Genomic DNA, 14770 nt, shown 5'->3' on the forward strand with positions numbered 1-14770 from the left:
TTGAGTACAGTCTGGAGAGTAACTGATATAATTCAGAGGAGAAAGATTTTGGTCCTTCAGGTTGGGTTCACACTGGAACATGCAGCGGCTCACAGCAGGAGTCCGGTGCTTCTCCGTTCACCGTTTCAGGCCTGATTTCAGTTTGAATTTTGGGCTAAATTCGGACCTGAAATGGACCAAAAGACGCACAGGACTCCTGTGCAATTCACACTGGAGCGCTGCGGAGATGTGTGAACCGGCTCCATAAAGAGCCGGTCACAATCTCCTGCTATGCGAATTGGATGTGGGGAAACCAAGTGTGAACCCAGGCTTAAAGCTCTTCCCAGTCTTCATAGTGCACTGTTACCAAGGAGTGAAAAGAATTTGCAGGACCAAAACCTCAGAAACATCAAAACCCCTTTGCTGTTTTATTGAACACATTGACACCAACGATGAGCCAATAATGGGACACTATTCCTCCCATTGGTACCAATGATGGGACACTATTCCTCCCACCGATACCAATGATGGGACACTATTCCTCCCACTGATACCAATGATGGGACACTATTCCTTCCATTGGCACCAATAATAGGACACTATTCCTCCCACTGATACCAATGATGGGACACTATTCCTCCCATTGGCACCAATAATGGGACACTATTCCTCCCACCGATACCAATGATGGGACACTATTCCTCCCACCGATACCAATGATGGGACACTATTCCTCCCATTGGCACCAATAATGGGACACTATTCCTCCCACCGATACCAATGATGGGACACTATTCCTCCCACGATACCAATGATGGGGCACTATTCCTCCCACTGATACCAATGATGGGACACTATTCCTCCCACTGATACCAATGATGGGACACTATTCCTCCCATTGGCACCAATGATGGGACACTATTCCTACCACTGATACCAATGGTGGGACACTATTCCTCCCATTGGCACCAATGATGGGACACTATTCCTACCACTGATACCAATGGTGGGACACTATTCCTCCCACTGATACTAATGATGAAACACTATTCCTCCCACTGATACCAATGATGGGACACTATTCCTCCCATTAGCACCAATGATGGGACACTATTCCTCCCATTAGCACCAATGATGGGACACTATTCCTCCAACTGACACCAATGTTGAGCCACTATTCCTCCCACTGATACCAATGATGGGGCACTATTCCTCCCACTGACACCAATGATGGAGCACTATTCCTCCCACTGATACCAATGATGGGGCACTGTTCCTCCCACTGATACCAATGATGGGACACTATTCCTCCCATTGGCACCAATGATAGGACACTATTCCTACCAATGTAACCAACTGTGGGGCACTATCCCCCCCCCCCCCCCACTGACACCAACAACGAGGCACTATTTCACTGACACCAATGACAAGACAATTTCTACTCCCGATTGCCACAGTCCGGCCCCCTCAAGTGCAAATGACAGTAAGCTGGCCTTTATTTAGAAAGTTTGGAGACCCCTGTTCTAAACAAGGTTATGATTTTTTTTTTTTAATTTGTGGGTGCATACTAGCATACTAAATTCAAAGAACTGTGTGTTTTTTTCTTAGGCAATATAACTTGATTCATCTTGCAGACCAGACCCCTCCTTTCCCCTTTAATGTAACCCTGTGTGAGATCCTGACCTTTTGCTCTGGCATTCTCCTACTTAGAAAGATAATTTATTATGATACAGCAATCTATCATCCAATCAGCTTCAATCTTCACCCTGCCTCATCCCATATTTCTAATTGCAGGAATTCTTTGACAACACACCATGTGCAGCCTGTAACACCAGTGGAATGGATATAGCTTATAATGTTTTTATGTTTTATTTTATTTTTATGTTTTGGTCACATAGCATTGCTGTCACATATAACGGACCTAGATTGTAGATTGTAAGTTCTAATGAGCAGGGCCATCTGATCCCTCCTGTATTGAATTGTATTGTAATTGTCCTGTCTTCCCCGTGTAAAGTGCTGTGCATACTGTTGGCGCTATATAAATCCTGAATAATAATAACTAATAAATGTAGTGTACTATTATTTCACGCATATTCAACGTTTGTTATTGCAGTATTTACCCTAAAGCGTAAATTTCGCAAAAAACAAAACAAAAACTCTGCGGTTTTAGTTACATTACTTACCTACTTACCTGCAATGCAGTATATAGGATCATGTGTAGACTGCTCAATTTTGTAGAAATCTCCCTTGCCCTGTCCTCTTCTGTACAAATCTTCACTGCCCTGTCCTCTTCTGTACAGATCTTCACTGCCCTGTCCTCTTCTGTACAGATCTTCACTGCCCTGTCCTCTTCTGTACAGATCTTCACTGCCCTGTCCTCTTCTGTACAAATCTTTAATGCCCTGTCCTCTTCTGTACAAATATTTACTGCCCTGCCCTCTTCTGTACAAATCTTCACTGCCCTGTTCTCTTCTGTACAAATATTCACTGCTCTGTCCTCTTCTGTACAGATCTCCACTGCCCTGTCCTCTTCTGTACAGATCTTCACTGCCCTGTCCTCTTCTGTAAAGATCTCCACTGCCCTGTCCTCTTCTGTAAAGATCTCCACTGCCCTGTCCTCTTCTGTACAGATCTTCACTGCCCTGTCCTCTTCTGTATAGATCTTCACTGCCCTGTTCTCTTCTGTACAAATCTTCACTGCCCTGTTCTCTTCTGTACAAATCTTTACTGCCCTGTTCTCTTCTGTACAAATCTCCACTGCCCTGTCCTCTGCTGTACAAATATTCACTGTTCTGTCCTCTGCTGTACAAATATTCACTGTTCTGTCCTCTTCTGTGCAAATCTACAGTACCCTGTCCTCTTCTGTACAAATCTTCACTGCCCTGTCCTTTTCTGTACAGATCTTCACTGCCCTGCCCTCTCCTGTACAGATCTTCACTGCCCTGTCCTCTTCTGTACAAATATTCACTGCCCTGTCCTCTTTTTTACAAATCTTCACTGTCCTGTCCTCTACTGTACAGATCTTCACAGCCCTGACCTCTTCTGTTTAACTATTCACTGCCCTGTCCTCTTCTCTACAAATCTTTACTGCCCTGTCCTCTTCTGTACAGATCTTTATTGTCCTGTTCTCTTCTGTACAAATCTTCACTGCCCTGTCCTCTTCCTGCTGTGAAATGTAGTAGTTAACAGCTTGGGGTCTCCGGGCTCATCTGCACTGAAGATAATGTGAAGGGGACATATCCCTTCTCCATCTTCCTCCATTGATTACACTGCATGTAATGTTATCTTTGAATAGAGGAGAATAGAGAGAGCAACTTTATTGCTGTATGTGTCCCCCATTAGGGAGATTCACCTCTCTATTTGTCCTGTTTACCATTATCATTGAAATTGAGAGTAAAAGAAGATCCTATATTTTGGGTTATCCCCAGAAAAGCAATTGAGGGGAAATCTTCCAGTATGGATGACACTAATTCTGGTGACCTGGGGGTTCTCAAGATATTCCCTTAATTTGCAGGGATTTCCTCTCACTTCCTGTCTTGGCTATGGGACAGGAAGTGAAGGGAAATCTCTCCAATGTGGCAAAGATGGCAACAAAAAGCCTACAGGGGTTATAAGCCTCCCTAAGGGGTTAATCCTTTGCATTGTGTAAAAAAAAGCTGTTTGATCCTGACTTCTCTGAATCCCCCCTTCTTCCACAGTCCCCAATCCATCTGCTGATATTACAGAGCCTTGGGGGCACTCTGCACATGGTCAGTTTGGTGTGTATTGCTAGAGCGTTTTTTATTTTATTGGGAGAGTGCCTTTGACCAGCACAGGGCCAATCGGCATTGTCCAGACAGAGAGTCGGGTCCTGCAGCCTCATAGGAAAATCAGGGGAGAATGAAAACTCCTCCTACAAGCTTTAACCAGATACTGATAGAAGTCACAAGACTGCTATATGCATCTGATGAGAAAAGGTATTTAGCAGTTTATATTTACTAAAATAATTGCATTTCCATGTTCTGTGTACTGTGAGAGACCAGATATAGTGAATGCAGAGTCCTGGGTTTAGTAACACTTTAATGCCACAATCCAGTATTGCAAGTAAGGCTTGTGTAAAACTGCACATACTAATATACATAAACTCAAAAATATCATATAAGGTCTAACTTGTTTATGTTGTTTTTAAAAGTTTTAAAAACGACAACTTTTAATAAAGGAGATCTGAAAAGATAGAACTGAAAAAAAAATCTAGAAAGCGCTTTTTGTTTTTTACAGAAGAGGCATGAAAATGTTCTTCTGCCAAAACGGTGCTTCTTCTTTAGGAGCTTTAATTTAACATACACTGCAAGAAATGCAGCCTTTATTCTCAATGAAGTCAAGATGTTCTCTGACTGGATGAGGTGGAGACATTACCTTCTTACCTCTTTACCTTGTCAATCCAGAGAACTTGTTGCATTCATTGAGAATATTTAAAGCGGTAGTAAACCCGCATTTTTTTTTTTTTTTTTTTTAAACCTGCAAAGCAAAAGGCATAATGAGCTAGTATGCACCGCATACTAGCTCATTATGAAATACTTACCTTAGAACGAGGCCCCGACATCTCGCCCGATCCACGCCGAGGAAGCCGACATGCTCCCTCGGCGTCTCTTCCGGGTATCGCGGCTCCGGCGCTGTGAGTGGCCGGAGCCGCGATATCGTCACTCCCGCGCATGCGCGCGGGAGATTTAAATCCGGCCGGACGAGCGCTGCCGGATTTTCGCGGAGAGAACCCCCTTGTGCGCATGCGCCGCTGCAGTCAGCGGCGCATACCGAGGGGAATATCTCCTAAACCGTACAGGTTTAGGAGATATTTTTTTTACCTACAGGTAAGCCTTATTATAGGCTTTCCTGTAGGTAAAAGTTAAAAAAGTGGGTTTACTTCCACTTTAAAGGATGATCTGATCAAGTGACCCCCTGTGGTTACTATGCAGTAGGGCAGCCACTCTGCATGATACCCAGAAGACCATGAGGATTACTGTAGTAGCAGTGGCTACTACATTGATTCTCTGCTTCCCCGGGGATTGGCCAGGTATGAAATATGCATACTCATGCTGCCTGCCAATTGGAGGGGGCCTATGCAGAGAAACCACTGCTTCTACAAGGTACTGGCAGGAGACAGGCTTTTCTACTCTAAAGAGAATAAAACGTAAGACTGCAAACCTTTTTGCTTTAATGCACCTACAATGTAATTAGCTTATTTAAACTGAAAGTACATTTGAGCTTTAGGCCCTATTCACACTTGGCATAGCAGGAACTTGCATTCCCACTCGGGATTTTGTGTGAGTGACAATGTGACACAATTCCGCATGTCACGCATAGGGCAGCTGTTCACTTTAATGGGCTGCCCTATGTGCATTTGTCACCCAAATGTAGCTCCAGCTCCTTTCTGGGTGACAAGTTTCATGCAAGTTTGTAAAGTTTGCGAAAATTGTGGCAAAGTCGCAACGCGTTTGGGGTGCCATTTAGAATAAATGGCATCCAAACATGCGTTGCGTGTTTTGCGCTGATTGCCATGCAGTTTGGAATCACAGGCAGAATCACGTCAATTCCACTCGTGATTTCAAAACGCCAGATATAAATGGGGGCTTAACAAAGCATTCATATGTGCCTTGGTTTGTACAGTGTGAAGGAGCAGTATGTGTATATGGCTGGGGCTGCAAGCCTGTCACTCTAAGGCAGGCATTCTCAATTAGGGTTCTGTGGAACCCTGGAGTTCCCCCAGAGGTTGTTAGAGGTTCCTTGAGCTGTGGGTGATGAACCACCTATTTGATGATGCCTACAGAGTTCAAGGCTAAGCACCACTTGGCAAAGCCAGCAGAATGGCACCAAATATCTTCTTAGCTGTCTTTAACGGTGGCATTCTAAACACCACTTTAAAGTGGTTGTATGGTCAATTTTTTTAACTTTTACCTACAGGAAAGCCTATAATAAGGCTTACCTGTAGGTAAAAAAAATATCTCCTAAACCTGTACGGTTTAGGAGATATTCCCCTCGGTATGGGCCGCTGACTGCAGCGGCGCATGCGCACAAGGGGGTTCTCGCCGTGAAAATCCGGCAGCGCTCGTCCGGCCGGACTGAAATCTCCCGCGCGCATGCGCGGGAGTGACGATATCGCGGCTTCAGCCACTCACAGCGCCGGAGCCGCGATACCCAGAAGAGACGCTGAGGGAGCATGTCAGCTCCCTCGGCGTGGATCGGGCCAGATGTCGGGGCCTCGTTCTAAGGTAAGTATTTCATAATGGCAATCAAAGAAGAACACAGTGCTGTAAAGAGCTAGGAGGGTGCTGCTCACCCCAAGTAGATACAAGTAGAACTAGTTCCCCCACAAACGGGGTTTTTAGGCAGCAAGAGACAGTAATAGAAGCCTTCTATTACTGTCTCTTGCTGCCTAAAAACCCTGTTTGTGGGGGAACTAGTTCTACTAGTATTTCATAATGAGCTAGTATGCGGTGCATACTAGCTCATTATGCCTTTTGCTTTGCAGGTTTAAAAAAAAAAAAAATTTGCGGGTTTACTACCGCTTTAAGGGGGACATTCTTCCTATTGACCACTAATATAAGGAGCGTTGTTTCTATTAAGCCCTGATGATTTGGTTTTAGTAAGGGTTCCTCGAGACATGAAAATTATTTTTCGGGGTTCCACCAGGGTTAAAAGGTTGAGAAAACCTGCTCTAAGGCCGCGTACACACGCGGGGACTGTTCGCCCAACTTTGTTCGCTGAACAGTGTTTCGGCGGACAGTCCGCCCGTGTGTGGGCTTTCAGCGGACAGTTTCAGCGAACAGTTTGCTGAACAAGGTTTTTCGGAATTTCTGAAACTTGGTTTCAGCGAACAGTCCCCTCGTGTGTAGGCTTGTTCGTCAAACTAAGTTCCGCGCATGCTCAGAAAGGATTTACACGCCGAAAGTTGTAATGCAGTGTATAGGACGTTGTATTTTCCGTCCCGTCGTACGTGCCGTTCACGTCATCGCGCACGGTTTCAGCAAACTGTTCATTCGTCGTGTGTGGGCAAGTCCGTCCATGCTAATTTTGAGCGGACTGTTTGCTGAAACTGTTTGACGGACAAAGTTGAGCGAACAGTCCCCGCGTGTGTACGCGGCCTAAGGGGTTGCAGTGGCTGTAGTGACACAGCTGCAAGTCCTACTTTGACAGGCATACAGTGGCGAGTCCACAGCCCTAAACAGTGTGCGTTCAGGGCCATGCACCTACCCCTTGTCAAATTAGGGCATGCAGCTGTGTCTGTATAGCTGCTGCACCCCTATAAAGTAACATAGGCATGTCCGCATACAGCCGCATAGACAACCGCTCATTAACGCTGTATGTGCCACAGCACCCATGTAAATGAGCCCTAAGGGCTCGTTCACACCATACATGCATGAAAACGTGGGAAAACCATGCGGATTTCACTTGCAAAGACATGAGATTCATATCAGTTTCATACGCGTTTCAGTGAGACGTTGACATCGGCTTTCATGCGCGTCATATTCCCATGACACACCGTCTTGGAATATATGCCTGACGAAGGAGTCCTGCGTGGCTCCGAAACGTTGCACTACACTGTTTTGTGATGTGATTTTTCTTGAATAAAAAAGTTTGGACAAAATTGATGATCCATGGTGTGCTGGCGAATATCTACATATCATAGAAGTTATGTGCCTGTACACAATACAGTGTCAATGTCGCATCAGTTTTTTTTCCCTCGCAGAAAACTGCACACACGTTGCAGATTCCTGTGCAGGAAAATCGGCACATGACACCGGTGTTGTGGTGTGAACAAGACACATAGAGAACCATCTTTTTTGTGCTCTTGCAGAATGCGTTTAGAAAAGCTGACGTCTCTGCACCAGGTGTGAATGAGCCCTAACTCTGGTCAGCTTTGGTCTCACTGTGATAGCACAGCTCCGAGTCTGCCACATGCAACTCTTGTGTCATGTCATCCTTTTATTGAGTATTTTAGACAGATACTATATTGTCAAAAGTATTGGGACGTCTGCCTTTACACACAATGTAATGGTATCCCAGTCTTAGTCCGTAGGGTTCCATATTGAGTTGGTCCACCCTTTGCAGCTATAACAGCTTCAACTCTTCTGGGAAGGCTGTCCACAAGGTTTAGGAGTTTTTGTGAGGCCAGGCACTGATGTTGGACGAGAAGGCCTGGCTCTCAGTCTCCGTTCTATTTCATCCCAAAGGTGTGCTTTCAAGTTGAGGTCAGTTCCTCCACCCCAAACTCGCTTATCCATGTCTTTATGGACCTTGCTTTGTGCACTGGTCCAAATCATTTGGTGAAGGAGGATTATGGTGTGAGTTTTCTTTCAGCGGTTGGGCATGGCCACTTAGTTCCAGTAAAGGGAACTCTTAAAGTGATTGTAAAGGTAATAAAAATAAAATAACAAACATATCATACTTACCTCCACTGTGCAGCTCTTTTGGGGTCCCCAGTGGCTCGCGCGGCTCCTCCCCACATCTGATAACCTTTGCGGGCACGCTCCTGAGTCTGGCATTCAGCGTCCATAGAGGCCAAATGCAGGACTCGGCTCCGCCCCCGACACTCGCGTCATTGGATTTGATTGACATCAACGTGAGCCAATGGCTGCGCTGCTATCAATCTATCCAATCAAGAGCCGAGAACCCCAGGCAGAGAGAGAGTGTGTCCCTGTGGGTCAAGTTTGAGGGTTCAGGTAAGTAAAACGGGGGGGGGGGGGGGCTTCGGCATTAAGGTGAAAAAACACAAAGGTTTACAACCCCTTTAAGGCATCAGAATACCAAGACATTTTGGACAATTTCATGCTCCCAACTTTTTGGGAACAGTTTGGGGATGGCCCCTTCCTGTTCCAACATGTCTGCGCACCAGCGCACAAAGCAAGGTCCATAAAGACATGGATGAGCAACTTTGGGGTGCAGGAACTTGACTGGCCTGCACAGAGTCTTGACCTCAACCCAATAGAAGGCCTTTGAGATGAATTTGAGCGGAAGCTGCGAGCCAGGCCGGTTTGTCCAATATCAGTGCCTGATCTCACAAATGCGCTTCTGGGAGAATGGTCAAACATTCCCATAGACACACTCCTAAACCTTGTGGACAGCCTTCCTAGAAGAGTTGAAGCTGTTGTAGCCGCAAAGGGTGGGCCAACTCAATATTGAACCCTACGGACTAAGAGTAGTTAAAGTTCATGTGCGTGTAAAGGTTGGTGTCCCAATACTTTTGACAATATAGTGTATACCATTTTCCCAAACTCTTCCCGATCTTAAGGCACCTTCTAAAATAAGCAGAGTCAGCAGCCTAATCTCATCCCTGCTGCGGCTGTACATACAGGCCCTTTCTTGGCTAGGACCTCACATTAGTCATCAAAGCATCTGCATATAATTTACCATTAGGTAACGTAACAAAGTCTGTCATGAAAAAAAAAAAAGAAAAGTTTGCAGAGTGCTGGATTCTTAAACCAGCATGTAACACGTGCTGAGTGATATTTATTTTACTCTTCTTCCTTTCAGTGATGAAAGACCCTTTGAAAGTAAGGTTTGCCCCGGCATAGCAGTTCCTCCAGGAAACACAGCATGTTCAGCGTGGAGGACCTCCTAGTTTCTCATGGGTATAAAGTGTCCAAGAGCGCGCTCGCCTCATATCAGCACAGGACTGACGGCTACCAACACCAAGCAGCAGACAGCAGGGCTGGCAATGGGATTTTAAATGGTTTTCAGCCTGACTCAGAGCTTGTTGCTGCAAACCCCACACAGACCAAGGGCCTCTTCGGTGACCACGAAAAAAATTGCGTGAACAAGAGAAGACAGATCTCTGCCGCAGGCTATCCCAGGAGCAATCAGTCCTCGGACTCATGTCATACATCAGAAGTGGGGTATGTGCCTAACCTACATTTCCCATCGCATGGTAAAACAATGCGCCACTGTGCAGCCCTCCTCTTGTGTTAGCATTTTTGTCATTTTTTCCATGCTAACTCTCCATTTGCAGAGGCTACTATATTTAGCAAAGGCTATCTCGTGATGGTACGCGTTAAACGATCGGAAAGGAGTGAATCCCTGGAAGTGAATCCGCTCATTTGTATGCGGCAGATTCATTCCAGGGTGCTTAGGGTATAGATGATTCTGTGAAATAAATAACTAAAACAAGACGGCAGAATATTTCCATAATCATTTTCTTTTTTTGTAGTGACTTTTTGTTAATTTCAGTGAAATTTAGGTTCTTAGGCGCCCGGTATGCACGATGAGTAGAGGTGTATTCTGGTTTTGTGCTGCCCTAGGCAGGCCTAAATGTGTCCCATCCCAGCCGTTATAAAATTACGCACGCCCGTGCAATAGAGTCAATTTTACTATCCATAACAACGCTTTAAAAGCCATTACAGGTTACTACTTTAGATTTACAGAGGAGGTCCTGTGCTACAATTACTGCCCATGATCTGACGTTTGCGGTGATACCTCACATGTGTGTGACGATTGCTGTTTGCATGTGTTCGGGACAGTCACGCGCTTTTGTCTTTGCGCGCAAGCACCGGAGGACGGGGACACTTTAATTTTTTATTATTTTTTTAATTATTTTTTAAATAATTTGTTAAATTTTTTTTTCTATTTTTTTTTAAACTATTAATTTATTTTATTTTTTATTTTTACACTGTTGCATTATTTATTTTTTTAATCACTTTTCCTGCTGTTACAAAGAATGTAAACATCCTTGTGACAGCAATAGGCATGTGACAGGTACTGTTTATGGAGAGATCTAGGGTCTAAATCCCTTCTCTGCACTTAAAAGCAATCAAAACACCAAGATCTGGGGGCTTCTGAATGCTTTAAATTTTTTAAAACTGGCGCTGATGGTTTCCGAGTAAAGTGAAAGTGAGGTTATCGCTTCTGAGTTTCTGTTGCAAACAGTCGATCAAAGCTGATCAGTGCGATTTGCACCTCCTATTGCAAGTTGCAATGAAATCAAAAATAAGTAGTGCAGGAACCTTTTTCAAAGTCGCTGCGACACGACTCGCAGCGGTTTGAACAGTTCTATTTTTGGCAATGTGGTGCGACTTGTCATGTGATTTGGAACTGTATCATCGCATGACAAATCACACTGATGTGAACGAGGGTTTAAACCCAAAAGCAAATGTTACCAATTTTTAGATATGGTGGCTACCTTCGTTTTCTTTTTTAAGCTTACTTACTTTTATTTTCACCTGGTGATCCAGTCAGTAAGTCTGCTGTTTTTCAGATCTTTCAGATGTAGTAGTTAGAGCATTGAGAAAATCATTTAATACCGACAGTGGCGCTTGCAATGATCAGCCTTTATTTATTTATGTAAAACCTTTATCTGAAAAGAAAAAAAAAAACTGTTACTGTAACTGTTTTATAAAATGTTAGCTGGAGTTTGGCTTTAATTTGTTAGTGTATCTAAATCTGCTAGTACATCTAACACTCCCCTCCTCCAAGACTGACAATGGTGATGTCTGCTGTGCTCCTTTATCCAGAGTAATGGCACTCAAATAGAGGAGTGTTACTGGCCAGATAACTAGGTGAAAACAGTGAAAAGCGGTGAAAAACTACAAAAAAAAAAAAAAGAAAACGAATGCAGCCATCACATATAAGGATTGGTAAACTGCAATATATTACATTTTTTTCTTGGGTTTAATATTGCTTTAAGTGTGGTGGCTGTTTGTGTATGTGATAGACCAACACAAAGTGGCACATAATTGTAAAATGGAAGGAAAATTATAAATGTTTTTCAAAATTCTTTACAAATAATTTCCGTATTTATCGTCATGTAACACGAACAGGCGTCTAACACGCACCTTCATTTTAGGAGGGACGTTTCAGGAAAAAAGCCTCAAATTTTAAATAAAGAACTTTGAATCAAAATAAGGGTCAATGCCATCTTCAGCCTCACAATTTCCCATCAATGCAGCTTGATCAATGCCCATCTGTAGCCTCACAATTGCCCATCAATGCAGCTTGATCAATGCCCATCTGTAGCCTCACAATTGCCCATCAATGCAGCTTGATCAATCCCTATCTGTAGCCTCACAATTGCCCATCAATGCAGCTTGATCAATACCTATTTGCAGCCTTGCAATTGCCCATCAATGCAGCTTGATCAATGCCCATCTGTAGCCTCACAATTTCCCATCAATGCAGCTTGATCAATGCCCATCTGCAGCTTCACAATTGCCCATCAGTGCAGCTTGATCAGTGCCCATCTGCAGCCTCACAATTGCCCATCAATGCAGCCTGATCGATGCCCATCTGCAGCTTCACAATTGCCCATCAATACAGCTTGATCATTGCCCATCTTCAGCCTCACAATTGCCCATCAATGCAGCTTGAAAAATGCCCATCTGTAGACTCAAAATTGCCCATCAATGCCCATATGCAGCCTCACCATTGCCATGAATGCGGCCTGATCAATGCCCATCTGCATCCTCACCTCAGGTTACTGCTGCCTCGGAGGGAACAGGGGGGGGGGGAGCACCGTCCGATTACTTACAGCGAGAATCTCCTTTTTATTTGGCGGCCTCTTTAATACAAAGTCCCGCCTCTTGGACCAGCGTCTATGATATACGGAACAATGGTCCAATGTCGGCCCAGGAGACGGGACTTCCTATTACAGAGGCCGTTCAGTAAACAGGAGATTCTCGCTGTATGTAATCTGATGGCTCTCGTCCTGCCCCCCTCCCGGTTCCCTCCTTGGCAGCCCAAATTGCAGTATTGGCATATAACACGCACACACTGTTTGCACTCAATTTACAGGGTGAAAAAGTTATACACCAATAAATACAATATGTGAAAAGTGTGGTGTGCATTTGTATTCAGACCCTCTGAGTCAATACTTTGTAGAACCACCTTTGGCTGCAATTACAGCTGCAAGTCTTTTTGGGGATTGTCCTGTATTTGGCTCCATCCATCTTCCCATCAACTCTGACCAGCTTCCCTGTCCTCACTGAAGAAAAGCATCCCCACAACATGATTCTGCCACCACCATGTTTCACATTTGGGGAAGGTATATTCAGGGTGATGTGCAGTGTTAGTTTTCTGCCACACATAGCGTTTTGCTTTTAGGCCAAAAAAGTTAAATTTTGGTCTCATCTGACCAATGCACCGTGTTCCATATGTTTGCTGTGTCCCCCACATGGATTCTCCCAAACTGCAAACAGGAATTCTTATGGCTTTCTTTCAACAATGGCTTTCTTCTTGCCAATCTTCCATTAAGACTAGATTTGTGGAGTACACGACTAATAATTGTCCTGTGGACAGATTCTCCCACCTGAGTTGTGGATCTCTGTAGCTCCGCCAGAGTTACCATGGGCCTGTCAGTTTAGGTGGACGGCCATGTCTTGGTAGGTTTGCAGTTGTGCCATACTCTTTCCATTTTCGGATCATGGATCGAACAGTGTTCTGTGAGATGTTCAAAGTTAGGGATATTTTTTTTAAAAAACCTAACCCTGCTTTAAACGTCTCCTCAACTTTATCCCTGACCAGTCTGGTGTGTTCCTTGGCCTTCATGATGCTGTTTGTTCACTAAGGTTCTCTAACAAACCTCCGAGGGCTTCACAGAACAGCTGTATTTATACCGAGATTAAATTACACACAACTGGACTCTATTTACCACTTAGGTGACTTCTGAAGGCAGTTGGTTCCACGAGATTTTAGTTACTGGTATCAGAGTAAAGGGGGCTGAATACAAATGCACACCACACTTTTCATATATTTATTTGTAAACAATTTTAAAAACCATTTATCATTTTCCTTCCACTTCACAATTATATGCCACTTTGTGTTGGTCTATTACATAAAATCCCAATAAAATACATTTACGTTTTTGGTTGTAACGTGATGTGGAATGTGGAATATTTCAAAGGGGTGTGAATACTTTTTCAAGGCACTGTATATGAGCAATGTTTTTAGCTGTTGCCCGGTGTTCTCCCTAAAGTTAGGTGGATCAATAAAGTGACCCTGAGACCCCCAGAGGGTCAAAAAAACTACACAGGCACTGCCCTGAAAAGAATGCAGTCTTAAAGTGGGCCCCTCAGCCCCCCTAATACCTACCTAAGCCTGATCTTAAACTAGCGATGTGCACGAGACCCAAGGCTCTCCCAGGTCGCTGTCTTCTGATTGGCTGAGATGCAGCAACAGGAGCCATTGGCTCCCGCTGCGGGCAATCACAGCCAGTGAGACAGGAGCAGGGGGTGGGGCTGAGCCGTGCTCTTTGTGTCTTATAGACTCAGAGAGCCAGCTCGGTAGCGAGCATGCTATGGGAGCAGCTTGCTATGGGGTCACTCAGCAAAGGGGAGGGGCCCAGAGTGCGAGCAGTGGACCTGGAATTTTGGGTCTGTGCAAAACCACTGCAAATGGCAGGTAAGTATGACATCTATTTTTTAATAAAAAGTTTTCCTTTACCAGCCTGGTAGACAGTAGTAGTTTTTTCATTCAACACAGTGGGCTGAACGGGAAAAAAAACTGGAGGAGCCGCTGTACTGTCAATCTGATTTTAGTACAGCGATCTCCCCTGCTAACTACTGTGTTTTGACAGGGGGCAACTCAGCTTTCAGTCTACTACTGTACCCACACAGCCTTCTTGTGCAGCCAGGGTCTCTGTGAACATACAACACCACAGTAGCCATTGCAGACTGTGGGGTCTGAGTCAAAACTAAAGCAAGTTGAGGTTGTATTAAACCCAAAAACAGGTTTGTTTGCCCTCTGTTTTCACCTGGTGATCTGGCCAGTAACACACCTCCCGTATTAGAATGCCTCCACTCCGGATGAATGAGCACAGGGGGCACCTTTG

General features: G+C 44.5%; 1 protein-coding gene across 1 annotated transcript in view; it reads left to right on the plus strand.

The window, feature by feature from the left end:
• Nucleotides 1–14770, plus strand: part of JCAD (junctional cadherin 5 associated) — a 181542-nt gene that overhangs the window by 93188 nt on the left and 73584 nt on the right. The window contains exon 2 of the mRNA XM_077491049.1: nucleotides 9487–9848. Coding sequence (XP_077347175.1) covers nucleotides 9550–9848 — 299 coding nt within the window. The 5' untranslated portion in view covers nucleotides 9487–9549. The remainder of the gene's footprint in view (nucleotides 1–9486; nucleotides 9849–14770) is intronic.

Source organism: Lithobates pipiens, unplaced genomic scaffold, assembly GCF_037356315.1.
Source record: "Lithobates pipiens isolate NorthernLeopardFrog02 unplaced genomic scaffold, aLitPip1_a1.2 Scaffold_19, whole genome shotgun sequence".
NCBI classification, from domain to species: Eukaryota; Metazoa; Chordata; class Amphibia; order Anura; family Ranidae; genus Lithobates; species Lithobates pipiens.